This window comes from Pistacia vera, unplaced genomic scaffold (assembly GCF_008641045.1).
Source record: "Pistacia vera cultivar Batoury unplaced genomic scaffold, PisVer_v2 Contig262, whole genome shotgun sequence".
Taxonomy (NCBI): domain Eukaryota; kingdom Viridiplantae; phylum Streptophyta; class Magnoliopsida; order Sapindales; family Anacardiaceae; genus Pistacia; species Pistacia vera.
Genome location: NW_022196071.1, coordinates 75,117 through 102,055, shown reverse-complemented (window position 1 = coordinate 102,055; position 26,939 = coordinate 75,117). Strand labels below are relative to the sequence as shown.

General features: G+C 36.2%; 6 protein-coding genes across 8 annotated transcripts; 3 read left to right on the top strand and 3 right to left on the bottom strand.

Annotated features, from left to right (window-relative positions):
- The first annotated feature begins 1,182 nt into the window (after positions 1 to 1,182).
- Positions 1,183 to 3,299, top strand: LOC116132906 (peptidyl-prolyl cis-trans isomerase E). Its single transcript, XM_031418589.1, has 2 exons — positions 1,183 to 1,506; positions 2,945 to 3,299. The coding sequence occupies exons 1-2, from the start codon at positions 1,203 to 1,205 to the stop codon at positions 3,163 to 3,165; spliced, it is 525 nt and encodes a 174-aa protein (XP_031274449.1). The 5' UTR covers positions 1,183 to 1,202; the 3' UTR covers positions 3,166 to 3,299.
- A 366-nt stretch (positions 3,300 to 3,665) lies between these two features.
- On the bottom strand, positions 3,666 to 6,198 carry LOC116132905 (folate synthesis bifunctional protein, mitochondrial-like). Its single transcript, XM_031418588.1, has 3 exons — positions 6,115 to 6,198; positions 5,659 to 5,749; positions 3,666 to 5,316 (listed from the first exon to the last, which is right to left on the bottom strand). Exons 2-3 carry the CDS (start codon positions 5,723 to 5,725, stop codon positions 3,848 to 3,850), a joined length of 1,536 nt encoding a protein of 511 aa, XP_031274448.1. The 5' UTR covers positions 5,726 to 5,749; positions 6,115 to 6,198; the 3' UTR covers positions 3,666 to 3,847.
- A 265-nt stretch (positions 6,199 to 6,463) lies between these two features.
- Positions 6,464 to 8,818, top strand: LOC116132907 (fructokinase-like 2, chloroplastic). Its single transcript, XM_031418591.1, has 4 exons — positions 6,464 to 6,570; positions 6,684 to 7,030; positions 7,118 to 7,761; positions 8,300 to 8,818. Exons 1-4 carry the CDS (start codon positions 6,530 to 6,532, stop codon positions 8,801 to 8,803), a joined length of 1,536 nt encoding a protein of 511 aa, XP_031274451.1. The 5' UTR covers positions 6,464 to 6,529; the 3' UTR covers positions 8,804 to 8,818.
- Positions 8,819 to 10,381: 1,563 nt separating this feature from the next.
- Positions 10,382 to 12,509, bottom strand: LOC116132901 (folate synthesis bifunctional protein, mitochondrial-like). The gene is made up of 2 exons (XM_031418585.1): positions 12,405 to 12,509; positions 10,382 to 12,062 (listed from the first exon to the last, which is right to left on the bottom strand). Exons 1-2 carry the CDS (start codon positions 12,469 to 12,471, stop codon positions 10,594 to 10,596), a joined length of 1,536 nt encoding a protein of 511 aa, XP_031274445.1. The 5' UTR covers positions 12,472 to 12,509; the 3' UTR covers positions 10,382 to 10,593.
- A 700-nt stretch (positions 12,510 to 13,209) lies between these two features.
- LOC116132900 (fructokinase-like 2, chloroplastic) lies at positions 13,210 to 16,865 on the top strand. The gene is made up of 5 exons (XM_031418584.1): positions 13,210 to 13,316; positions 13,430 to 13,776; positions 13,864 to 14,507; positions 15,046 to 15,517; positions 16,264 to 16,865. The coding sequence occupies exons 1-5, from the start codon at positions 13,276 to 13,278 to the stop codon at positions 16,488 to 16,490; spliced, it is 1,731 nt and encodes a 576-aa protein (XP_031274444.1). The 5' UTR covers positions 13,210 to 13,275; the 3' UTR covers positions 16,491 to 16,865.
- A 1,444-nt stretch (positions 16,866 to 18,309) lies between these two features.
- On the bottom strand, positions 18,310 to 22,912 carry LOC116132899 (probable 6-phosphogluconolactonase 1). 3 transcript variants are annotated; one of them, XM_031418582.1, is made up of 4 exons: positions 22,825 to 22,912; positions 21,652 to 21,846; positions 21,434 to 21,569; positions 18,310 to 19,190 (listed from the first exon to the last, which is right to left on the bottom strand). In XM_031418582.1, exons 2-4 carry the CDS (start codon positions 21,822 to 21,824, stop codon positions 18,699 to 18,701), a joined length of 801 nt encoding a protein of 266 aa, XP_031274442.1. In that variant the 5' UTR covers positions 21,825 to 21,846; positions 22,825 to 22,912; the 3' UTR covers positions 18,310 to 18,698. The 3 variants fall into 3 exon arrangements, with proteins under 3 accessions (XP_031274442.1, XP_031274441.1, XP_031274443.1); XM_031418581.1 differs by lacking the exon at positions 22,825 to 22,912 and adding an exon at positions 22,566 to 22,705; XM_031418583.1 differs by lacking the exon at positions 22,825 to 22,912 and adding an exon at positions 22,617 to 22,634.
- Between the last annotated feature and the right edge of the window lie 4,027 nt (positions 22,913 to 26,939).

The following is a 26,939-nucleotide window of genomic DNA, read 5'->3' as shown; positions in this document are numbered from 1 at the left end:
AAATTACACATGAAGGAATTTAAGTAAAAGTATCGTGGGCCGAAAATGACTGTATTGGTTTTGGCCAGTACAAGATAGGCCCAAAACAACAGTGAGATCGCCCATAGAAGTAAAATAAAACAGAAGAAGAAGAAGAAGAAGAAGAAGAAGAGGTTGTAAAATGGCGAATCTTCCAGTACAGAAGAACACGCTGTACGTAGGAGGATTAGCTGAGGAGGTAAACGAGGCTATACTACACGCTGCATTCATCCCCTTCGGTGACATTAAAGATGTCAAGACTCCCTTAGATCAGGCCACTCAGAAACATCGCTCTTTTGGCTTCGTCACTTTTCTTGAGAAAGAAGATGCATCAGCCGCCATGGACAACATGGATGGCGCTGAACTCTACGGCCGTGTTCTTACTGTTAACTACGCTCTCCCTNTCATTACATTATCTATAGTGATTGGAATATGCACCTTCCAATAAAAACTGCTTTTTATCTACCAAAAATATTACACATATAGAGTAATGTATACAAAGTGATCTAGTTTCAATTAACATATCATTCATCTCTAATTAAATTAATTGAGTTAGACTTTTTTATATTTATTCCTTTATTCCTTTATTCTTTTTTTGTCATATTACATTATAAATATATATATTTTTGTATGCATATGATTATTATTTATCTATTGCGGAACGCTTTAAGTGCAATGTGAGTTGTTCTAAGAACCAGAATGAAATCATGAACTTTAGTATATACTTATATAAGTTGTTATCAAAGAAAATCTTATTTTTGTTTAATTTTTTATATGAGATCAAAAACAAAGACCATGAGTTATGTTAAAGGTGCGTTAAGGAGAAAACATGAATCTACTTAATTTGAAGCAAAAAGTTTTTCTAAATATATTTAGAAAAACTTTACAGCAATTTCATAAGACAACCCACATAGATATAGTGAAAAACTCTCAGGAATCAAGTTCAATTGATTCTTAAATTTTATAATATTCAAAAGAAATAAATAACTTTATTACAAGGTTTTCATCCCAAACTGTAAGTTGTAAATTACACATGAAGGAATTTAAGTAAAAGTATCGTGGGCCGAAAATGACTGTATTGGTTTTGGCCAGTACAAGATAGGCCCAAAACAACAGTGAGATCGCCCATAGAAGTAAAATAAAACAGAAGAAGAAGAAGAAGAAGAAGAAGAAGAGGTTGTAAAATGGCGAATCTTCCAGTACAGAAGAACACGCTGTACGTAGGAGGATTAGCTGAGGAGGTAAACGAGGCTATACTACACGCTGCATTCATCCCCTTCGGTGACATTAAAGATGTCAAGACTCCCTTAGATCAGGCCACTCAGAAACATCGCTCTTTTGGCTTCGTCACTTTTCTTGAGAAAGAAGATGCATCAGCCGCCATGGACAACATGGATGGCGCTGAACTCTACGGCCGTGTTCTTACTGTTAACTACGCTCTCCCTGAACGCATTAAGGGTGGCGAGCAGGGCTGGGCGGCTCAGCCCAGTAAGTTCTTGTTTCCTCTTTCTACTTTTTATTTTATTCTTTATTTTTTAATTGGTTATTTGGGGAATTCTGTTTCGGATATTTGTTTCTGGAAGTTGAGTTGCTATTAATTCATTTTGGGGTTTAGGGTTTAGGTTGTGCTTTGTGTAGAAGCATATATTGATTAATTGTGACAAGTGAAAGCAAAATTTCTTTTAATAAAATGATAGGCACCAAGGGCTTTACCCCTTGGTATCATGTTTGAACAAAAGTCTTTTAATTATCTAAAAAGGATCACTCAAGCATTGTCATATAGGGTCGTTTTGTCGTGACGAGAAGAAGTCTAATATGTGCTGGGGATTGTATTGATTAAAGTTGTCCTGGTGAGCTTGTTTGCTTTTATGAAATTACAAACCAAGGAGAATTTAAATTTAGTTAACAGGACAAAAGAAAGGTGACACTGAGTTTCATACCATGCACGTAAGTGGCTGTAAAATCATTCCATAGGTTCCTTGGATGAGCAGAAGCTGCAGCAACCCTGTCTTGATGTTTCTTCAAAGATAGATAAAGGACTTTGAGCAACATAAGAAAAAAAGATATTGAGAGGGAAATTTGATTCTGTAGTTTCTCTGTGAAATAGATCTAATTTCAGACCTCTGTGACTACATTAAACAAAATATTTCCTTTTGTAGCTTATTTGGGTAGTTCATGTTGGATTTGGTTGAGGTACACATAAAACCAGGCCTTAAGCATATGGTTCATTGGTTTGTTGTTTATGTTTGAGAAAGGCTAGAAAATTTCACCAATTCCTTGATTTCTCATAGTGTCTGAATATTACTTCTATGCATAGTTAAATATATCTCAACCAGAATGGACATCTTGTAAAGATGGAAACAACCTGTGGGATTCTCTTAGCTATTCCATTTTTATTTGTTTTCTCCTAGTTAACTCTTTCGACCTTGTACAATTTTGTTTGTTGATGTTGTTTGGAAAGCAATGTGGTTTTGTTATTTTTACCTGCAATGCCATGTGTTTGGAATTTCCATTTCCTTTCCATGCCTCTCTTTCTATATCAAGGGCGAGGGACTCTAAGAAACATAATATGCTTCTTTTGCTGCTCTTATTATTTTTTAAATGGTAGGTGTCGGCTGACATCTTTTGATGCAGAGGACAATTCATGCATGCATATGTACTTACATTTATATGTATTTTGTTGCACATATTCTCTATTCTACAGTGAAAAATGGGGGAAAAAAAAAAACAATTGATGTCGATTCAATGCGAATATGTTGGCTTTTCCTTGGGATAATTATATAAGCCAGATACTTGTCATTTAAAGTATGGTACATCTAGGGATCTCAAAGTTGGCCTGATCACTACTTGTTGGATCAGGTCTTAAATGCTGTTCCAGAAGGTCATTTTTTTCGCTGATGATATCACTGTGTTTTAAAATTTCCAGTTTGGGCGGATGCCGATACGTGGTTTGAAAGGCAACAACAAGAAGAGGAAATGCAGCAGATTCAGGCAGAGAACCGTGCTGCAATGCAGGCAGCAGAGGAATTGCATAGAAAGAAAATGGCACAGGACAGAGAAGGAGAAAAAGATGAAGATTCTGAGATGAAGGATGATCCAATGGCAAGGGCTGAAGCAGAGGTTTTGAAGCAAAATAATAGCTCTTAGATATCAAAGCGAGTCCTGAACTGTTTACATTCTAACAGTTTTTGTTTTCTTTTTAATTTTAACAAATATCTGTACTCTGTCAGAACAGATGCTTATAACTATGGGAGCGGAAGAAATTCTGCATTTGTTTAGAAGGGCTGCTGGATCGTTTTCTTAGATCTTAGTTTTAATTCGTTCCTTTCCAATATGGGAAATATGCAATCCATGCAAATGTTTGTATCTTATCAAGTTAAACATACAGTTTCACTGGGTCATACTTGTACAGTACCCCAGGTAGCAGCTCAGTACAGGTTGATAAAATGGCAACTGATGGAGATAGTATTATTCATCAGAATCAGCTAAATTTTTCTTCGCTAAATTCAGTTGTTCCAAAATTCCAATTTCAAAGCATATATGAACTTGCGATCAATTACGAAGTTGCGTATTGCTTTATATAAAAAAAAAAAAAAAAACTGTTTTACAGAAAAAGTGTGATAAAAAGAAAAGAAAAAGGAAGGGAAATTAATGATGGAACAACGAGTCTACACGACTGTGTTTAGTCCATATGTAACGAGGCTCCCAATTATGGCCTTACCATGGTAGCCTTTTGTCTTGACTTACTGACTCAGATTGGTGGGAAACAGAAACAAGTACAAAACGTCTAACAAATAAATGGAAAAGTCATCCGATCTACTTAAAAAAATCATCGACAAGATCTCCTGCGTATTAACATTGAATCACAAAGCTTCACGGCATCTATATTGTCTCTCACATTATGTACCCTTACAATGTTTGCACCTTCTAAAACCCCAGTAGAGATGGAAGCAACAGTTGCAGGATCTCTCTCAGCAGCAGATGGCCGATTGCAAATTTCACCTAAAAATCTCTTTCTGGAAGGTCCAATCAACATAGGAGCATGAGACACAGCCAAACTCTTACTTGCAATCTCTTTTCGTATGGTTGATAATCCAAGAAGAATGTCCAAATTATGTTTGGTTTTCTTTGAAAATCCAATTCCAGGGTCAATAATAATTCTCCAAGCTGGGATACCTGATAATTCAGCATCTTTAACTCTCGAGTACAACTCAGAAGCAACTTGCTTACAAACATCATCATACTTCAAGTTCTCCTCATTCTGCATTGTGGACGGGTCACCTCTCATATGCATTGCAATGTATGGAACCTTAAGAGCAGCAACAACCCTATACATGTCAGGGTCCAACGACCCGGCAGAGACATCATTAACAATATGAGCCCCTTTGCTAACTGCTTCTGAAGCAACTTTTGAATAAAAAGTATCGACAGAGATGAGCTTCCTCTCCATCTCAGGCATTTTTTGAATAGCTTCTAAAACAGGAATCAATCTCTCTAATTCTTCTTCAGCAGAAATTAGAGCGGCATAAGGCCGTGTGGATTGTGCACCAATATCAATCATATCTGCTCCTTCTGATATCATCAAGTGAACCTGAGAAATTGCAGCATCTACTGATTGGAACTTTCCTCCATCACTAAAACTATCTGGGGTCAAATTAAGGATACCCATGACAGAGGTTTTCTCAGACCAGTCCCATAAGCGATCTCCTAAGGGTAAAACCCTTTTCATTCCTTCCTTTCCAATTAGGGACTCACCACCCAATTTCTCCCACATTTCAAAAAGTCCATTGGGCTGTCCTGAAAATGAATGCCAGCAGACAACTGTATCGCTTTCAACAGCAGATCCCATTAAATCTAACAATGGGGCAAGGACAAAGGGTCTCTCCCAAATTCTCTCATGAGGAACAGTAAGTATCTCAGAATGAATTCTGAATCTTCCATAGAACAATATATCCAAATCAATTGGCCTTGGACCATACCTTATCCCGACAGTACGACCCATGTCCTTCTCAATTTTCTTTAGTATTCCCAAGAGTTCATGTGGCCCAAGTTTTGTAACACCTCTAACAGCAGAATTGAGAAAGCGAGGTTGATCAGTTACATAGACTGGTTCAGTTTCATACAAACAACCATGCCTTGTGATATTTATTCCAGATTTCTTCATCAACAACAAGGCTTCATTGAAATTATGAAGTCTGTCACCAACATTGCTTCCCAGAGCAATCACTACTTCCTGCTCCTGAGAATGAACTTCCACTGAGGATTCTGTCGATGAATGGAAAAAGGAAGAACATGTTGCTGCAATGAAGATCAAACAGTTATCAGAGAACTAAATTGACCAACTTCTACTAAAGACAAAATCATAACAGATCCAAATATTACGTCTTTCCTTCACAATAGGCCATCTGCATTCTTGCATAGAACATCTCGATTTCAAGCAACCAATTTTTCATCCATTTGTGACCATATATCAGGGTAAAACCAATCAACATTTTTCAACTTCAAGCTACAAAAAGCCTGTTAGCCTTGCCTAACTCAGACACCACAATGCATATATTACACACATAAAAAACTTGAGTTTTCACACTGCTACTTGCATTTGACCACAATACAAATGATAATAATTTCAATCCATATTACCTCTACAGCACTTGGTGACAGCACCAACTCCACGCTTGGCGGGCAAAAGTAGATTGAGAAAGTTCATTATCTATGGCTTCTTCAAGTGGAGCTGTTAGCAAAACAGTATTAGTTATATTTTTAACCATAAAACTATTGTGTAAATAAATTGTGAAAAAAAAGAAGAAGAAGATGATTATTATCACTGGAAAAAGTTAATGGCATTAATCAGATCAGTTTTGTTTGAATAATATCCTAATGTAAAATATATGGTGAAATTTGCAGAACCATTTGCAGCAATTTAAAATTTAATTTCAGAAGCCTTAAGGTAGCTTCTTTAGAAAGGCCCAGAAATTTGGTAAAGCTTTCAGGTTTAAAAGAGACTTTCAGACAAAGTTTAAAGATGGTGCAAACAAAAAGAAAGAGAAGCAAATCACACTAGTTAAAGATGAAAGAGATTCGATGCAAAGCCTGTACCTTTGAAGAAACCAAACCCAGAATACGAAAAGCAGAGATGAGGCTTAACCGTTTCACTGATGTGAGGGCTTGGGCTGTGCTTATAATCTACATGGTTACCTAATGGAAACGTCGTCGTTTGCGGGTTGACCAGGCGTGGATCCTTTGAAGTCCGAACCCGTTATCTAGGGTAGGGACTAGGGAGTGGGTATTTTGAGGTGAACCGAACCAAAAAAAAGTCATATGAACCGAAGGGCGGGTATTAACTTATATCGGGTTATATCCGTTTTCTGAATCCGATTTTTTCCAGATCATCCAAGTTATGACAATAAGACCCGAATCCGAAATACCTGTAGCCTCATCCTCTTATACTTGCACGGTTGCACGTACTTCCAGCTTAAACCCCAGAGGTTTTGAAAGTGGCAAAACGTCTCTCATGGCTTCTCTCTCTTTCACTCATTTTCTTTCTCCGCCCAGGTAAGGTTTTGCTCTTTCACATTTCATTTAAATGCTAATCCACTTCCAAATTTTTGCCTTTCAATTTTCACTTAGATGTATGTTTAAGTGATTTTGTTTGTTCAAGCATGTAGGTGGGATTTAAATTGGCAGTATCGATCATCGTTTAACTTAATACAACTTCAGGATTTTAGATTAAATAATAAAAGGTGCCTTGCGGCTACTTCAAGGAAGAAAATTGTGGAGGCTCTAGCTCAGGAGGAAATGAGTGACAATGACGTAGTTGCAAAAAAGAAGACATCCAGGACATCTAAACGAGCTACCACCAAACGAACTAGGAAGAAACCAGAAACTGATGCGATACAGGAGAATTCTGAATTGGAGATAGATAAGATAGATAGTGATGCTTCAAATGAGGAAAGTGTCATTTCTGCATCAAATGAAGATACTAAGAAAACCCCACGAAGGACTCGAAGAAAAGGTACTGCGCATGTTGTTTCATGAGTACTTTGCTTGATTTCATGGATCTTAATTATAAGTGCTAAACCCTTAATACATTTATGTGTAGCTGCATCAGCTTCTACTGGTGTGGAGAAAGAAAAAACCAAGAAGAAAGTGAGGAGGAGAAAAACTACAAAAAAGATTGGTGATGTTACAGAGGATCAAGGTAGTGAATCTGATGTTAGTGACGCTGAGGAGTCTATATTCGTCACAAATGTAGTGGATGAAGGTGAGGGAGACTTAGAGTTGGAAAAGGATGAGGGAGAAGACATTAGCTTCACGTATGGTTGGCCTCCACTTGTTTGTTGCTTTGGATCTGCGAAACATGCTTTTGTGCCATCAGGAAGGCCAGCCAACAGACTACTAGATTATGAAATCCATGAAAGAATGAGTGATGCGCGATGGGCTCCAGAGAAATTTATTAGGGCTCCTGGGGGATGTGCAGCTAGTGTTGCAATAGCTCTAGCAAGTTTGGGTGGTAAGGTTGCCTTCATGGGGAAACTTGGGGATGATGAGTATGGTCAGGCCATGCTATATTACTTAAATATGAGTGATGTTCAAACACGATCTGTTCGCATTGACACTAGAAGGATGACAGCAGTGTCACAGATGAAGATTAGTAAGAGAGGTCGTTTCAGATTTACTTCTGTCAAACCATGTGCTGAGGATTCTATGTCTAAGTCTGAGATCAATATTGATGTGCTGAAGGAGGTAATAGATCTTTTGTTTCAATGGGTAATATTTCATGGTAATGTGGCTAGGGAAAAAGAAGTGAGTAATTGATGAATGTCTTGTTACTCCTATCTTTATGAAAGTTATGGATAAGAATTTTTCAAAGTATTATGGCAATTTTTTTAATCTGACCATATGATTTTTTCCTTAATATCTCTCTTCGCCGGAGTTTGTCTGATGGATGATTCTGACATTCTTGTTAACCTAACAATTACATTGTTGAAGATTGATAATTATACTATCCCTTCGTCAGTATTTTCTGTTGTGAGATCTGTTGGCTTTAGGCTGAATGCATTTAGTTATGCAGCTGTTCCATTAGCTGCTTATAAGCCAAAATCGGCCTAAAAGATCCTTAATCAATTATCCCTTGTGTAGATTTGATTCCAGAAAAAAATTGAATTTAAATGAATGACCTAATTTTCCATAGTCCAACTTTCTATGTTGCATGCCATTTGCTTATGTTTCTTGATTATTAAGCCTTGTGAATCTACTGACCATTTTAATGACTTCCATACAGGCAAAGATGTTTTACTTCAGCACACATTCTCTCCTTGATAAAAACATGAGATCAACTACATCGCAAGCTGTCAAGATTTCAAAGAAATTAGGAGGGGTTGTTTTTTATGATGTGAACCTTCCCTTGCCATTATGGCAGTCTGTTGAAGAAACCAAGATGTTCATACAACAAGCTTGGAATCTTGCCAATGTTATTGAGGTTACTAAGCAAGAACTTGAATTTCTATGTGGTATCAAGCCCAGTGAAGAATTTGACACCAAAAACAATGCGAGATCTAAGTTTGTTAATTATGAACCAGAAGTGATTGCTCCACTTTGGCACGAAAATCTTAAGGTTTTGTTTGTTACAAATGGGACTTCTAAGATACACTATTACACGAAGGAGCACAATGGTGTGGTTCATGGGATGGAGGATCCACCTCTGACCCCTTTCACTTCTGATATGTCAGCATCTGGAGATGGCATCGTTGCAGGTTCAATCTTGTTAATTTTTAATATTTATTGATGTGCAGGGCCACCAAGTCAGTGAAAGTCATGCTATTTTTACTCCATCAATTTTGTGAAGCTTATGTATGTAGGACCTGTTTGATCTCTACATTTGTGTGCATATCACTACACCCACTGAAAGACTATTATATGGTGCCTTATCAGAAAATTATGGGGTCTGTATGGACAAGCCTAAGAGTAGCAAAAAATAGTACGCCTTTTGTTTGTAGTGTTGTGGCTTCTGTGGAAATTCAGAGACAAGCCTGAGAGTCCATAAGCACTAGCTTACTCTTTAAATATGCAAAGCGCTGTGTTGATAAAATTGAATTCCAGCTTGGTTTAGTGCACTTTATAATAGTTATTCAGAGTTTTCATTGATAAAATTTACAGACCATTCCTCTTTGTTCTTATGTGGAAAGCTATAAAAATATTGGTGTTGCGTTCTTGCATCTTAGTATATCTGCATTGTTATGCTCATAAAGTGTCATTATATGGATGAAAACTGTAACATTTTATATCTGTTGAAATTTAAGTGAATGAAAAAAAAAAAAAAAAATTGATAAGAAAGATACCTTATAATATTGGCTATTTAGCTAGATATTCCAGTTTCAGTTGTTGATGGTACATTATGTAACAGATAATGAATTTATTCGAGGGCACTGATAAGCCTTAAATATTTTTTCCTGAAAATGAATTCTGTTTGATTCGATGCAAAGCCTGTACCTTTGAAAGAACCAAACCAGAATACGAAAAAGCAGAGATGAGGCTTAAACCGTTTCACTGATGTGAGGGCTTGGGCTGTGCTTATAATCTACATGGTTCCTATGGAAACGTCGTCGTTGCGGGTTGACCAGGCGTGGTCCTTTGAAGTCCGAACGTATCTAGGGTAGGGAGTGGGTATTTTAGAGTGAACCGAACCAAAAAAAGTCATATGAACCGAAGGCGGGTATTAATTATATCGGGTTATATCCGTTGTCTGAATCCGATTTTTTCCAGATCATCCAAGTTATGACAATAGACCCGAATCCGAAATACCTGTAGCCCATCCTCTTATACTTGCACGGTTGCACGTACTTCCAGCTTAACACCAGAGGTTTGAAAGTGGAAAACGTCTCTCATGGCTTCTCTCTCTTCACTCATTTTCTTTCTCCGCCAAGGTAAGGTTTTGCTCTTTCACATTTCATTTAATGCTACTCCATTCCAAATTTTTGCCTTTCTATTTCACTTTGTGTATGTTTAAGTGATTTTGTTTGTTCAAGCATGTAGGTGGGATTTAAATTGGCAGTATCGATCATGTTAACTTAATACAACTTCAGGATTTTAGATTAAATAATAAAGGTGCCTTGCGGCTACTTCAGGAAGAAAATTGGGAGGCTCTAGCTCAGGAGGAAATGAGTGACAATGACGTAGTTGCAAAAAAGAAGACATCCAGGAATCTAAACGAGCTACCCAAACGAACTAAGGAAGAAACCAGAAACTGATGCGATACAGGAGAATTCTGAATTGGAGATAGATATAGATAGTAGTGAGCTTCAAATGAGGAAAGTGTCATTTCTGCATCAAAAAAAAAAAAAAAAACTGTTTTACAGAAAAAGTGTGATAAAAAGAAAAGAAAAAAGTAAGGGAAATTAATGATGAAACAACGAGTCTACACGACTGTGTTTAGTCCATATGTAACGAGGCTCCCAATTATGGCCTTACCATGTTAGCCTTTTGTCTTGACTTACTGACTCAGATTGGTGGGAAACAGAAACAAGTACAAAACGTCTAACAAATAAATGGAAAAGTCATCCGATCTACTTAAAAAAATCATCGACAAGATCTCCTGCGTATTAACATTGAATCACAAAGCTTCACGGCATCTATATTGTCTCTCACATTATGTACCCTTACAATGTTTGCACCTTCTAAAACCCCAGTAGAGATGGAAGCAACAGTTGCAGGATCTCTCTCAGCAGCAGATGGCCGATTGCAAATTTCACCTAAAAATCTCTTTCTGGAAGGTCCAATCAACATAGGAGCATGAGACACAGCCAAACTCTTACTTGCAATCTCTTTTCGTATGGTTGATAATCCAAGAAGAATGTCCAAATTATGTTTGGTTTTCTTTGAAAATCCAATTCCAGGGTCAATAATAATTCTCCAAGCTGGGATACCTGATAATTCAGCATCTTTAACTCTCGAGTACAACTCAGAAGCAACTTGCTTACAAACATCATCATACTTCAAGTTCTCCTCATTCTGCATTGTGGACGGGTCACCTCTCATATGCATTGCAATGTATGGAACCTTAAGAGCAGCAACAACCCTATACATGTCAGGGTCCAACGACCCGGCAGAGACATCATTAACAATATGAGCCCCTTTGCTAACTGCTTCTGAAGCAACTTTTGAATAAAAAGTATCGACAGAGATGAGCTTCCTCTCCATCTCAGGCATTTTTTGAATAGCTTCTAAAACAGGAATCAATCTCTCTAATTCTTCTTCAGCAGAAATTCGAGCGGCATTAGGCCTTGTGGATTGTGCACCAATATCAATCATATCTGCTCCTTCTGATATCATCAAGTGAACCTGAGAAATTGCAGCATCTACTGATTGGAACTTTCCTCCATCACTAAAACTATCTGGGGTCAAATTAAGGATACCCATGACAGAGGTTTTCTCAGACCAGTCCCATAAGCGATCTCCTAAGGGTAAAACCCTTTTCATTCCTTCCTTTCCAATTAGGGACTCACCACCCAATTTCTCCCACATTTCAAAAAGTCCATTGGGCTGTCCTGAAAATGAATGCCAGCAGACAACTGTATCGCTTTCAACAGCAGATCCCATTAAATCTAACAATGGGGCCAGGACAAAGGGTCTCTCCCAAATTCTCTCATGAGGAACAGTAAGTATCTCAGAATGAATTCTGAATCTTCCATAGAACAATATATCCAAATCAATTGGCCTTGGACCATACCTTATCCCGACAGTACGACCCATGTCCTTCTCAATTTTCTTTAGTATTCCCAAGAGTTCATGTGGCCCAAGTTTTGTAACACCTCTAACAGCAGAATTGAGAAAGCGAGGTTGATCAGTTACATAGACTGGTTCAGTTTCATACAAACAACCATGCCTTGTGATATTTATTCCAGATTTCTTCATCAACAACAAGGCTTCATTGAAATTATGAAGTCTGTCACCAACATTGCTTCCCAGAGCAATCACTACTTCCTGCTCCTGAGAATGAACTTCCACTGAGGATTCTGTCGATGAATGGAAAAAGGAAGAACATGTTGCTGCAATGAAGATCAAACAGTTATCAGAGAACTAAATTGACCAACTTCTACTAAAGACAAAATCATAACAGATCCAAATATTACGTCTTTCCTTCACAATAGGCCATCTGCATTCTTGCATAGAACATCTCGATTTCAAGCAACCAATTTTTCATCCATTTGTGACCATATATCAGGGTAAAACCAATCAACATTTTTCAACTTCAAGCTACAAAAAGCCTGTTAGCCTTGCCTAACTCAGACACCACAATGCATATATTACACACATAAAAAACTTGAGTTTTCACACTGCTACTTGCATTTGACCACAATACAAATGATAATAATTTCAATCCATATTACCTCTACAGCACTTGGTGACAGCACCAACTCCACGCTTGGCGGGCAAAAGTAGATTGAGAAAGTTCATTATCTATGGCTTCTTCAAGTGGAGCTGTTAGCAAAACAGTATTAGTTATATTTTTAACCATAAAACTATTGTGTAAATAAATTGTGAAAAAAAAGAAGAAGAAGATGATTATTATCACTGGAAAAAGTTAATGGCATTAATCAGATCAGTTTTGTTTGAATAATATCCTAATGTAAAATATATGGTGAAATTTGCAGAACCATTTGCAGCAATTTAAAATTTAATTTCAGAAGCCTTAAGGTAGCTTCTTTAGAAAGGCCCAGAAATTTGGTAAAGCTTTCAGGTTTAAAAGAGACTTTCGGACAAAGTTTAAAGATGGTGCAAACAAAAAGAAAGAGAAGCAAATCACACTAGTTAAAGATGAAAGAGATTCGATGCAAAGCCTGTACCTTTGAAGAAACCAAACCCAGAATACGAAAAGCAGAGATGAGGCTTAACCGTTTCACTGATGCGAGGGCTTGGGCTGTGCTTATAATCTACATGGTTTCCTAATGGAAACGTCGTCGTTCGCGGGTTGACTAGGCGTGGTTCCTTTGAAGTCCGAACCCGTTATCTAGGGTAGGGACTAGGGAGTGGGTATTTTGAGGTGAACCGAACCAAAAAAAAGTCATATGAACCGAAGGCCGGGTATTAACTTATATCGGGTTATATCCGTTTTCTGAATCCGATTTTTTCCAGATCATCCAAGTTATGACAATAAGACCCGAATCCGAAATACCTGTAGCCTCATCCTCTTATACTTGCACGGTTGCACGTACTTCCAGCTTAAACCCCAGAGGTTTTGAAAGTGGCAAAACGTCTCTCATGGCTTCTCTCTCTTTCACTCATTTTCTTTCTCCGCCCAGGTAAGGTTTTGCTCTTTCACATTTCATTTAACTGCTAATCCACTTCCAAATTTTTGCCTTTCAATTTTCACTTAGATGTATGTTTAAGTGATTTTGTTTGTTCAAGCATGTAGGTGGGATTTAAATTGGCAGTATCGATCATCGTTTAACTTAATACAACTTCAGGATTTTAGATTAAATAATAAAAGGTGCCTTGCGGCTACTTCAAGGAAGAAAATTGTGGAGGCTCTAGCTCAGGAGGAAATGAGTGACAATGACGTAGTTGCAAAAAAGAAGACATCCAGGACATCTAAACGAGCTACCACCAAACGAACTAGGAAGAAACCAGAAACTGATGCGATACAGGAGAATTCTGAATTGGAGATAGATAAGATAGATAGTGATGCTTCAAATGAGGAAAGTGTCATTTCTGCATCAAATGAAGATACTAAGAAAACCCCACGAAGGACTCGAAGAAAAGGTACTGCGCATGTTGTTTCATGAGTACTTTGCTTGATTTCATGGATCTTAATTATAAGTGCTAAACCCTTAATACATTTATGTGTAGCTGCATCAGCTTCTACTGGTGTGGAGAAAGAAAAAACCAAGAAGAAAGTGAGGAGGAGAAAAACTACAAAAAAGATTGGTGATGTTACAGAGGATCAAGGTAGTGAATCTGATGTTAGTGACGCTGAGGAGTCTATATTCGTCACAAATGTAGTGGATGAAGGTGAGGGAGACTTAGAGTTGGAAAAGGATGAGGGAGAAGACATTAGCTTCACGTATGGTTGGCCTCCACTTGTTTGTTGCTTTGGATCTGCGAAACATGCTTTTGTGCCATCAGGAAGGCCAGCCAACAGACTACTAGATTATGAAATCCATGAAAGAATGAGTGATGCGCGATGGGCTCCAGAGAAATTTATTAGGGCTCCTGGGGGATGTGCAGCTAGTGTTGCAATAGCTCTAGCAAGTTTGGGTGGTAAGGTTGCCTTCATGGGGAAACTTGGGGATGATGAGTATGGTCAGGCCATGCTATATTACTTAAATATGAGTGATGTTCAAACACGATCTGTTCGCATTGACACTAGAAGGATGACAGCAGTGTCACAGATGAAGATTAGTAAGAGAGGTCGTTTCAGATTGACTTCTGTCAAACCATGTGCTGAGGATTCTATGTCTAAGTCTGAGATCAATATTGATGTGCTGAAGGAGGTAATAGATCTTTTGTTTCAATGGGTAATATTTCATGGTAATGTGGCTAGGGAAAAAGAAGTGAGTAATTGATGAATGTCTTGTTACTCCTATCTTTATGAAAGTTATGGATAAGAATTTTTCAAAGTATTATGGCAATTTTTTTAATCTGACCATATGATTTTTTCCTTAATATCTCTCTTCGCCGGAGTTTGTCTGATGGATGATTCTGACATTCTTGTTAACCTAACAATTACATTGTTGAAGATTGATAATTATACTATCCCTTCGTCAGTATTTTCTGTTGTGAGATCTGTTGGCTTTAGGCTGAATGCATTTAGTTATGCAGCTGTTCCATTAGCTGCTTATAAGCCAAAATCGGCCTAAAAGATCCTTAATCAATTATCCCTTGTGTAGATTTGATTCCAGAAAAAAATTGAATTTAAATGAATGACCTAATTTTCCATAGTCCAACTTTCTATGTTGCATGCCATTTGCTTATGTTTCTTGATTATTAAGCCTTGTGAATCTACTGACCATTTTAATGACTTCCATACAGGCAAAGATGTTTTACTTCAGCACACATTCTCTCCTTGATAAAAACATGAGATCAACTACATCGCAAGCTGTCAAGATTTCAAAGAAATTAGGAGGGGTTGTTTTTTATGATGTGAACCTTCCCTTGCCATTATGGCAGTCTGTTGAAGAAACCAAGATGTTCATACAACAAGCTTGGAATCTTGCCAATGTTATTGAGGTTACTAAGCAAGAACTTGAATTTCTATGTGGTATCAAGCCCAGTGAAGAATTTGACACCAAAAACAATGCGAGATCTAAGTTTGTTAATTATGAACCAGAAGTGATTGCTCCACTTTGGCACGAAAATCTTAAGGTTTTGTTTGTTACAAATGGGACTTCTAAGATACACTATTACACGAAGGAGCACAATGGTGTGGTTCATGGGATGGAGGATCCACCTCTGACCCCTTTCACTTCTGATATGTCAGCATCTGGAGATGGCATCGTTGCAGGTTCAATCTTGTTAATTTTTAATATTTATTGATGTGCAGGGCCACCAAGTCAGTGAAAGTCATGCTATTTTTACTCCATCAATTTTGTGAAGCTTATGTATGTAGGACCTGTTTGATCTCTACATTTGTGTGCATATCACTACACCCACTGAAAGACTATTATATGGTGCCTTATCAGAAAATTATGGGGTCTGTATGGACAAGCCTAAGAGTAGCAAAAAATAGTACGCCTTTTGTTTGTAGTGTTGTGGCTTCTGTGGAAATTCAGAGACAAGCCTGAGAGTCCATAAGCACTAGCTTACTCTTTAAATATGCAAAGCGCTGTGTTGATAAAATTGAATTCCAGCTTGGTTTAGTGCACTTTATAATAGTTATTCAGAGTTTTCATTGATAAAATTTACAGACCATTCCTCTTTGTTCTTATGTGGAAAGCTATAAAAATATTGGTGTTGCGTTCTTGCATCTTAGTATATCTGCATTGTTATGCTCATAAAGTGTCATTATATGGATGAAAACTGTAACATTTTATATCTGTTGAAATTTAAGTGAATGAAAAAAAAAAAAAAAAATTGATAAGAAAGATACCTTATAATATTGGCTATTTAGCTAGATATTCCAGTTTCAGTTGTTGATGGTACATTATGTAACAGATAATGAATTTATTCGAGGGCACTGATAAGCCTTAAATATTTTTTCCTGAAAATGAATTCTGTTTGCTAAAATCTGTTTTGTTGACACATTTTCAGGTCTCATGAGAATGTTGACTGTCCAGCCAGATCTCATTACTGATAATGACTACTTGGTACGCACACTCAAGTATGCTATTGACTGTGGGGTGATAGATCAATGGAAGCTTGCAAGGACTCGTGGATTCCCTCCTAAAGAAGATATGGAAGAAGTGGAACCTGATCCAAATGGCATAAGATCAATATCAGAAATAGAATACCGCACCGTTGTCGAGGCTGTCAGTTGATCCTGTTGTTAGCACAGTTCATATGTTCAATTTTGTTATATGCCTTTCCATGGAAGTTTCTTTCTAATGTAAAGAAATCAGAGTCTTTTCTACTACGCCCAACGTTCTGGGTTTCTGAAGGTAACTTTAATTGTGTAAAACGAAATTTTTGTTGTACGATTAGACATAGAGAATTGGTAGTTGCCAGGGTCCCTTAACAAGTATTCTGTGTCTCCATTTCTGGAACTGTGACTTAAATCATATTTTTTCTGGAAAAAAGGTGATGGATACTTGTAATAACAATATCAGTTAGAGGGTTGTGTTGTTAGTGTTGTTCTCCATAACTCTTCGTAGACAATATATGTTTACTTTTTCTAGTAACTACTATAATTTTTCAGTGTGTTTTTATTCATAAATCTCAATTAATTTTCTGCTTTATTATCTTACTCTTCATTCTTAAATTATTATACTTATTGGTGTAGTTTAACCAAAATTCTATGTCAAGTAAGATATTATAGTGGTTATATTATATAGTACTTGAGATTTGCATCATTATTCTTGGTTGATGGTTAGCATTTCTTCTCATGTATTTAAGTTGGGTCTTAAATTGCAACTTTTTAATCTGACCCCCTAATATGTTGGCCATTATTATTAATCCCTTAAAACCTTAAGTCTGGCAGGATCAACCCTCGTAGTAAAGCAAAATGTTAACCATTACCATGATACCAATTGGGATGAAAAGGACTTGTTCCAGTAAGAAGATAAACTAAAAAATGATAAAAGTATTAAAGATATAGTTGAGTTAGGTTAATTGTTTTGTTGTGGATGTCAAAGTTGGCTCTATTAAAATACTAATACTTGTAGATTGATTATGTAAGCCACAATGAATGAATAAGAGTCGCTTTCTTGAAAGAGATGGCATGGGATGGGGATGATAATAATGGAGGTTAGGGGAAGAAGCTAAGCTATTATTTAAACAGAGTTGGCTAGAATTAGGGTGATGTCAGAGGTTTTAGACTAGGTTTAGTTTCCTACTTAATACAGTGCTAATCATATCCATAATCCCAATTATTATCAAACTAATTAAACTTACATCATTGTTTTTGTCACACAGCATCAGCTATTAAAAATCCTCTCATGTAGGGCATGCATTCCCATTGAAGACGGAACCCCCATCTTTATAATTGTGCTTAACCCCAAATATGGAGTTATTTTAAGGGTAATGTTATTTGTACAAACTCTTCGTACAAAGAAAGTTTGTACAAACTGACATGGCACACTATGTAAGTGCCACGTGACATGAGGGTCCATATAACATTAATGTGACATTAAGTTATGTGGATCCTAATACCACATGGCATGCTTTGTGATGTGTCACGTCAGTTTATACAAACTTAATTTATACAAAGAGTTTATACAAATACCATTACCCTTATTTTAACAGAGTTCCACGAGATCTTTTCTACCTAATTTGATATTATTAATATTAAGTGTTTCACAAGTTTATAATCATGCTGCATAATGCATATATTAGGAGAGGAAGAACATAAACGTATTGGCAAATTATATTTCAACTCAAACCCAGTCATTTCATTTTCATGCACGATTTGCAGATATTTTATGGGTTTTTCTTCCTGGCTTTTCCTGGTATAAATGCAGATATAGTTGTTGTTGATGCAGTAGAACAGTAGTGGTTAAATGTTTATATAGAAGAGTAGAAAACCCAATCTGAAGATAATCTGAAGATAAAAGCTGATAAACAACATTGAGATTTCATTTGATCATATAGAAGAGTAGCATTCTTGACAAAATTGACAGAAACTATGAGAAACCAGGAAAAAAAAAAAAAAAACTACTTCATCTCATGAAAGAGATGTCCACTATATGAGGAGCATAGAGGGCCTGCTCTTCTGCATTCTAATCCTCTGGCCTTCCCATCACTGCTATATCTGACTTTCAGTCACTCTCCCAAACGAATCAGAACCAGGAAAAAAAGAGGCTTTTTCATAGAGGCCCCAAATTTATTTACCTCATGTTACAGAAAGGATCATCACACTACACAACCCCACTAAAAATGAGAGGAGAAAACCCAAAGTGAAGAGAATTCAACCCAAAGCAAAATAAAAGGAGCAGCAACTAATGGAACAGAAAAGGATCAATTGTTTCAAATCCCTCCATTAGGACCACTACTACATACAGACGTCCACTTTGGCAATAAATCTCTAGGCCCTACTTGCAAAATTCAACACTTACAAGTTTTGATGCAGCCGGCTTGTCCAAAAACCAAACCAACTTCCCTTTTGTTGGCTGAACCATTCGGGAAGGCAGTACCGGGCAGTCAGGTCCCACATCATCAATCGCCAAATGTACCGCCTCTGCTTTGCTTTCACCTGTCACAACCACGGCTACATTTGATGCTGAGTTGATGACAGGTAAAGTGAATGTGATCCTCTCGGGAGGGGGTTTAGGAGAATCGGTGATAAAAGTTACCCATTCGTCTTTCTCTTCAAGCAGTGAGTGGTTAGGGAATAGGGAGGCAACATGGCCATCAGAGCCCATTCCAAGAAGGATAAGGTCAAACTTTGGGCAGTCACAAATATCAGAAACACTGACCATCCGTGTCTTCACTAACTGTCGAATGACAAACCCATAATCATCAGCGGCCTGCTCTGCAGACACTGAATCATTAATTGAATGCACATGACTAGGGACTATCGGCACCTGCTAATATGATATGCATCAGATAATGAGAACATATACAAAGCGCTGCATAAATTATTAAAAGATAATGAAACAATAAACAGCTGGTACTTCAGTACAGTACATTCAAGTATCTTATCTGAAAGGCCACAGTATTCTCAAGAAAGTTAATGCACAAACTTAGAAGATATGGGGTACCTAATACTTCCGGACTACACATAAGACAGACATACCATATATCAAGAAAAATATTCAAACCAAAATCATGAGAAACATTCTAAATGCCCAGGTTTAAGTTTAAGCTGGAATGCTCTAGTTTTCTACATCTCCAAACCCTGTTCAAATTTAGCACACTTAGTTCCTCCACACACACACACACACACACACACACACACACACACACACACACACATTAAAAGAGAAAGGGAGAGAGAAAACTGCTCAAAAGGTGCTGTAACACTTGAGTAATAGATATGAGTTTTGTTGAGGATTGCGTTATCAGTAAATAATGACTAACAAATCAAGAAATATAACTTAATGAATAAAATAAACAAACTTCACCTTCAATTTGACAAAACTATTATATATGTGCCAAGCTCTACCTACACTTCCTCTATATTCAAAGAACTATAACTCGGCTGAAGTATAACTGAAAGGATCAAAATATACAATATCCACTGTAAATCCTGAATTCTTGAGAACCATATATTCATCTAAAAGTCCAGAAATGCATGAATCATTCATTCAGTTGATAAAGTTTATACTCAAAGAATTAAACTTAGTACCTCATTACAGGTTTTCAACCCTTTTCCCTACGATTAATGTAGATATCATAATTTAAAAAAAAAAATTATTTGTATCTTCCCATTTCAATGACAAACAAAATGAGGGATGTGAAATCTTTGGGGTTAGACTGCATCAATATGATAGAAGTGGAAGTTATTTTCACTTGGAATGCTTGGCAATAAAATCAGGGATGTGAATACATTTTGCTCAATTACTTGACAAAGAATGGTGGATGTTTCAATAGTAAAACCTGATGTATAGGACCAGTTCTCAAGTTACAAAGATAAAAGCTTGAGCATATATGGGGAAATATAACTTAAAGCAAATCTCATTAAGACTCAATTAGTAGCAGGTAATGAAATTGAATTTCCAAACATTCACCCCCTTGACAAGCTTCCACAAATTATAAATGGCAATTCACTTAGTTTTGCATATTCCTATTAAAAAATAGGTGGGAAAGTATGTCAATTTGAAATCTCTGATGAAGAATTATGCTTCAATTTAAGAGGTATCAAGCTGTTTCTCGGAGTTCCTACAAAAAGATTGCCATAGAGAAGGGCAGAAATGTACTGTAATTGCTGTCAATGATTTCTATTTAATCAGAAATGTGTGTTTTAAAAAGCCAGCATAGGAATTTAATTACAGTAAACCTTATAATATTAAAAGTCTGCACTATTATTATCAAAAACAAAAGGTAAAACATCCAATGTTCTTTGTCAAGCATTTGTGAGCTATAAAAAAATAGATCCAGCAACATCCAATAGTAGTGAACTGGTTAACAAAAAAGATTAAATTGAAAAAAATTCAAAGGGTCCAATTGATTAACACACTTCTGAGTAGCTGCAAAGTTCATCATATTTGAATGTTCATATCAGATAACAGCTGTAATATAAAGAACATGGGACCAAACACAAACCTGGAATAGTCAGTGAAACTGAACAATTATCAAACATACAAGAAACTAAAATGGATACACTACATAAGCAAATATACTTCCGTCCACAAAAATTTGATTCCAAATCACAGCAGGGCACGTCATGATAAATGGAACTAAAGTAGTCAACGCCTACCATGGGAAAATATTACACAATCCAACTGCATATTTGACTGATTACTGACATGAAAAAAGCTAAAAATGCAGATGTTTAGAACCACCAAATGCATATGCAGAGCGGTCAACCTCTAGAAACTGAATGGGACGAAGACCAACCTTGAGGCCAGTTCATACTAACCCAACATTAATAACCTGAATGCACTTGCTTCAGAAGGAATACCACAACAATCAAATAAAAAAAATCTTTCTTTTCTTATTACGTGAATAGAGGAAACAAAATGCTACAAATGCTAGAGAGGAAGAGCTAGTTTAAGGATTTTACTTCTCTTGAATCTTTCTTACAGTCAAACACAGGACATATAGAGAGAGACAAAGAAGTAGGAGAAAGAGAACATGGAAGGACATACAAAGTTAGGGTACAAACCTTTGATAAAAGACCATCCTTTGCAAGCTTATAATTGCTATCAGCATGATTTTTTGCGACCACACGTTCATCTGCCCAGAATATATACCATTTAGCCCAGTCCACAGTCTTGTTATAAGGAGCTTCGCAGAGTTTCCTGTTTCCCAAAAGAAATTTAAACCAAGAACACCAATATCTCAAAATCGAAGAATCAAATATGAAAAGGGAGGCATTGATACCCCATTAAGCCAATGAGAGAACCACCAGATAAAGCAATGGCAAAGACACCCCGCTCCTTCACAGAAGCCTCTGATAATTCAGCAATATAATCTGCCAAGTCAGTAATAAGCTCCTCTAAACTCTCATGAATCCTCAACTCCCCTCTATCTCTGTGAACCCCAACAAGAGCCATGCTTTGGACAAGCTTAAGAACTCTATCATGAAAACAACAGGATACCAAATTCAGATTGAAGAAATATAAAAATAAAATGCAATATTACATATAAAAAATTAACTAAAACTACTTCAGCATCAATACTACGAAAATAACAAAGGTAAAAAACAGGTGACCGTTTCAAAGAAAACGGAACCACCACCTCAAAGATCATGAACACCAACTAAATCCCAACCTCTGTAAGGACAATGATCAAAAAAAAAAAAAAAAAAGGAACCACCACCTCAAAGATCATGAACACCAACTAAATCCCAACCTCTGTAAGGACAATGATCAAAAAAAAAAAAAAAAAACTAAAATTCTCACTTAGAATCAATGAAACAAGATTATAAACAACTTTTGTCATAAAAGCAAACGGATCATGGTATGCATGGAATCACAGTTGACCTGAACAAAGCAATCCAACCAAAAGGGTATGACCATTATCATCAAGAAAAATCACAGATCCATGTTAAAACACATCAATCAATTTAATATACGTTAAACAGAACAATTTCACAGCAAAAATAGACATACCCAGATCATAAAACAATCTCACATTACAACAAGAAAATAAAAAACCACTCAAAGATTACAGAAAACAATAAAACAACAAAGAACCCACATGCAATCTATAATTCCAGTAACTGCAACACAAAGACAAAGCAGAATAATTAAATACAACAAAGAAACACAGTAAAAAAAAAAAAAAATGCTTACAAAGAAAAATAATGAAAACAGAGAGGTGGCAGAGAGAAGTAAGAAACTGACGAGATGGAAGATGGGTATCAACACGAAACCATTATATAATAATAATAATAATAATAATAACATTTAATGTTGTATAAAATTAATATAATCATTTATATATATATATATACACACACAAAAATATATATACTCTCCAATCCATTTATTGGTTTAATTAATAATAAAAGCTTCTCTTCTCTTGTTGACAAGAAGTTGAGAAAGAATTTACCTTCAGGACTTCCACGTGCATCCAATGATCGTGACAAAACACACAACAATACAAGTAAATGGATAAATATTAGATAGAGATTACAAATTTATAATTTCTTTTTTTTTTTTTTTACAGATGATGAGAAAATCTCTCCCACCTATAATTTCTGCTATAACATCTGTCAATAAGTAAACAAAAAGTTAAAATAATTACTAATTTTTTTTATTTATAATTATATAAAAAAAAAAATTTAAAATCAGTCAATTATATTTTACCCTATTACATTATATAAAAAATATTATATACATATTATTATACAAAAAACTAATACTGTAGCCAAATAATAATTGTTATTGTTCATTTTTGGAAAAAAAAAAAAAAAAAAAGAAGAGAATGACAAACACCTGTCCAAAGGACAGGTTGACAATGACCAATTGTACTTATGTTGTAGTAAGAAATATTTTACTGTTTTATTAAAAGAGAAAGAAAATCTAATGCTTTTTCTTTTTTAATTATCTTATTGGTTGTCTCCTCAAAACCAGCTAATTTCTGTACGCATTTTGTGTCTTCCATGAGCTTCTTGATACAAACCCCAATGTCCCCTTTAATCTTTGGTTTAATTACTTGAGGGCGAACGACTTGTACATACCCAAAGTTTACTGTAATGACAAGTTGATACCTAAAGATTTTGAAACGACAAATAGGTACTTTCCGTCATATTCTGTTAGTGAGTTTTGTTTATTAATAGTGAAAAGACTAAAATACCCTTCAAAGTTTCAATTTTTGTTTTTTATAAATTTAAAAATTTCTAAAAAACCCCCTAGGTTGCTAATTAATTAAACACCCCCATATATAAAAAGTTTGTTAAATGACAAAAACACCCCCACCACCCCAATGCCAGATTCCGCCACCGTCGCCGAATCTGGCCGAAAACTGCATTACGACACAGATCCCCATCGATCTGTGTGGCCGTCGAAGCAGCAGCCAGATCTGGCCTTTTCCGGCCAATCCGTGGCTGATCTGTGCCGAAAAAGGCCAGATCTACTGCCATATCTGGCCGTCGACGCCGCAGATGGAGTTTTGCGGCGTCGACGGCCAGATCTAGCCGTAGATCTGGCCTTTTCCGGCCAGATCAGCCACGGATCTGTCGTCGGAAAAGGCCAGATCGACGCTTACGCACCAGATCCGACGTTCTGTGTCGTAATGCAACTTTCCGGCCGATTCCGGCGGTGGTGGCCGGAATCTGGCACTTGCCGGTGGGGTGTTTTTTTGTTATTTTATAAAACTTTTTATATTGGGTTATTTAGTGAAATTGTAACTTAGGGGGTTTTTTGAAATTTTTAAATTTATAAAAACTAAAATTCAAACTTTTAAGGGTATTTTAGTCTTTTCACTATTAATAAACAGTAATAACAGAAATCACTAACAAACATACGGAAAGTATCTTTGTCATTTTAAAATCTTTTGAGTACCAACTTGTCGTTACGATAAATCTTGGATATGTACAAGTCGTTCTCCCTATTTGAAAATCAAAGTATTATTATATATTTTGAATGTAAGAGCCATGGATTTGAATATAGACAACGGTTGATGATGTGAAGCCTCATAATTGTTTAGTTTCTGCACCACCATATAAAATTCAGTAAATTAATAAATTAAAAAAAATGATGAAGATTTCAAGAGATCAGATGAACGATTTGGAATCTTCCTATCTCTTTCTGCAATCAATGTCAAGCAATAATTAAAAGGAAGATGAATTGAAGAGAGAGTTTAAAGAAAAAGGTCAGAAATAATAAAGGCACTCAACAAATCGAAACCCCACATCATGACAAATCAACACTTCTTTGGCTCGGCTTTGAGGAATCTGACAACTAATCAAAACAATTCATAGAACGCCTAAAAATTCTTTACGAAAATTCTTGTTATTTTAGAAAGAGTAAACAACATTGACTCACCCAAGGTTTTGAAAATTTACAGTTCCCACCCATGGTTTCATAAATACCGGATGCTCACCCTTAAATTAATACCATTAGTTATTTTTAGGTTATGATACAATATAAAAAGTGCTATTACAAAATTGTCCTTTAATCTTTTACTTTTGATTCAAAATAACCCCCACATCTCAAAAGCTTTTGGAGAGGCTTTTCTCTCGACGAGCTGCAGTGGACGTCACCATCGGTGATTTTCACACTTTTTCGATGACCAACTACAACCCTCACCCTCCTGGCCCCTCTCCTCATTGCGCCAACGCAGTTTCTGTCAACCCTACCCACAAATAGTTGCATTGTCGGCGTCTTCTTTTACATTGCGCCATTGATGCATCATCTAGCCGCTGTCATGACTTGTGCAAAACTTGTCGTGTTTGTTTTCGATCGTGTCATGTCTGTTTGCCTTTGTAGTGCCTACTTTTATCGGTTTTGCTTCGCGTCACGCAACACCGAGCCTACCTTGTGGATTGGTCTATTGTGCAACTTCCGTCCCTCAATCTTTGCGATAGTTGCGCGATTTGTGACTACGCAGGCACATCCTAGTTAGCTACAAATCCACTTAGGCCAGATTGTGGTCTAGGTCGAGATCTGCTTTGCCTCACCACCTCACCCCCATTTACGTGCCAGCCCCTTCCTCCCCCACCTCGTAGCCTTCCCCGTTCCATTTTCCTTTCCTCCCCATTTTTCTTTACTCTCTCTCTCTCTCTCTCTCTCTCTCTCTCTTTTTCAAACTTAGTGTAATATAAATGACCATTTTACCTTTTAATCGTTACATTAAACAATTTTTTGTTAATTTGAGAGTGAAAATCTGGAATTTATGAAACCACGGGTGGTAACTTGGAATTCGTCAAACCTTGGGTGGGTAAATGTTATTTACTCTTTCAGAAATTTTAATGGGTTGTTGAGAGTCAATAAAACATGGGGGAGATTTGTGATATTTGTGTGATTAACTCTTATCCGAAAGCTTCTGTAGTTCTGTTGGCCTCACTGACATATTTCGAAGGCTTCAATTTTACCTTTACATTGTTTACTTCTTTTTTGGGGGAGAAGCAAGAGCGATCACCCATCTCTTTTCCTCTCTTCTTTTTAACCCTTTTATATTCTAAACTTTGACAAATCAAAACAAAAATAACCCACTACTTCCATTCCTTTAACTACTTGAGAGGATACAAATTAATATTTAAAAAAAAAATTACAATTTCATAACATTATAATTATTTTTTTCAATAATTAGAGTGTCTAAGCTAATTTGTATGTACTTCAAATAATCCTTATGATCTATTAAACACTCTACAAACTTAATATGTCAGATAAGTCATAAATATAATATGTGGCCTCTGGGTAACGCACATTACTGCCTTCCAGCCACAAGCCAAGAAATACATTATGATTATTGTTTCAAGGGATAAAATTTCTAAAACTGAAATTCAGATGGAATATCTTATAATGTATTAGATTTCCATTTTATATTAAAAGTTGCTATGTTTTGTGGAGTGACAATTATGGATATTTGATTTTAGTCTAATTCCATGATTCCCACTTCACTACTTCTTCTAAATAAAGATAATCACCCACACATCACATGTAAAAAACAAAAAAAAATATTTTTTTTCTTTTTTTTTTTTTTTAAGATGAGTAATTATCATTTTCAGTCTCTTATTAAATTATTAATTACAATTATAAATTAATTATGGTCTGATTTATTTGAGGTGTTGTATTATTGCACAGAGAGTTTCTAAAGTCTCATTAAATGGAGAGATTGAGTAGCTGCTTTCCGTGATTGAAACCCACCCATTTAGAAACCACAAGTCAAGGGAATTTCAGGGCTGAAAATTAAGGACTTCGGCAAATAATGCTACGCGTACAATTTATTCATATAACGTAACAAACATAGGATAAAAAAATCATTTTATATGAATTCTGTGCATTTTTTTTCCTAGTTATATGATTCAGTTGTAAGCATTATATTAAAATTAATTGACCGATGAAATGTCCGATAATCAGGCCACTAATTGAAGCAACTTTAATGGGCAAAATTAAGATTAAAGGATTGGCCTGTTGGAATCTCAAGCTCCACATTGAATATGGAAAAATTTTACTTCTTCTTTTCAATGATTGAATTACATTACAATTTAGGGATGACAA

Excerpts from the sequence above, each read along its gene's own strand:
- LOC116132906 (XM_031418589.1), top strand. The coding sequence starts at position 1,203 with ATGGCGAATCTTCCAGTACAGAAGAACACGCTGTACGTAGGAGGATTA. Across the intron at positions 1,507-2,944 it reads GGGCTGGGCGGCTCAGCCCA|TTTGGGCGGATGCCGATACG; the intron begins GTAAGTTCTTGT and ends TAAAATTTCCAG.
- LOC116132905 (XM_031418588.1), bottom strand. The coding sequence starts at position 5,725 with ATGAACTTTCTCAATCTACTTTTGCCCGCCAAGCGTGGAGTTGGTGCT. Across the intron at positions 5,317-5,658 it reads TGTCACCAAGTGCTGTAGAG|CAACATGTTCTTCCTTTTTC; the intron begins GTAATATGGATT and ends TCTTCATTGCAG.
- LOC116132907 (XM_031418591.1), top strand. The coding sequence starts at position 6,530 with ATGGCTTCTCTCTCTTTCACTCATTTTCTTTCTCCGCCCAG. Across the intron at positions 7,031-7,117 it reads ACGAAGGACTCGAAGAAAAG|CTGCATCAGCTTCTACTGGT; the intron begins GTACTGCGCATG and ends ATTTATGTGTAG. Across the intron at positions 7,762-8,299 it reads ATATTGATGTGCTGAAGGAG|GCAAAGATGTTTTACTTCAG; the intron begins GTAATAGATCTT and ends ACTTCCATACAG.
- LOC116132901 (XM_031418585.1), bottom strand. The coding sequence starts at position 12,471 with ATGAACTTTCTCAATCTACTTTTGCCCGCCAAGCGTGGAGTTGGTGCT. Across the intron at positions 12,063-12,404 it reads TGTCACCAAGTGCTGTAGAG|CAACATGTTCTTCCTTTTTC; the intron begins GTAATATGGATT and ends TCTTCATTGCAG.
- LOC116132900 (XM_031418584.1), top strand. The coding sequence starts at position 13,276 with ATGGCTTCTCTCTCTTTCACTCATTTTCTTTCTCCGCCCAG. Across the intron at positions 13,317-13,429 it reads CATTTTCTTTCTCCGCCCAG|GTGGGATTTAAATTGGCAGT; the intron begins GTAAGGTTTTGC and ends TCAAGCATGTAG. Across the intron at positions 13,777-13,863 it reads ACGAAGGACTCGAAGAAAAG|CTGCATCAGCTTCTACTGGT; the intron begins GTACTGCGCATG and ends ATTTATGTGTAG.
- LOC116132899 (XM_031418582.1), bottom strand. The coding sequence starts at position 21,824 with ATGGCTCTTGTTGGGGTTCACAGAGATAGAGGGGAGTTGAGGATTCAT. Across the intron at positions 21,570-21,651 it reads TCTCTCATTGGCTTAATGGG|GAAACTCTGCGAAGCTCCTT; the intron begins GTATCAATGCCT and ends TTTGGGAAACAG. Across the intron at positions 19,191-21,433 it reads AGGATGGTCTTTTATCAAAG|GTGCCGATAGTCCCTAGTCA; the intron begins GTTTGTACCCTA and ends TCATATTAGCAG.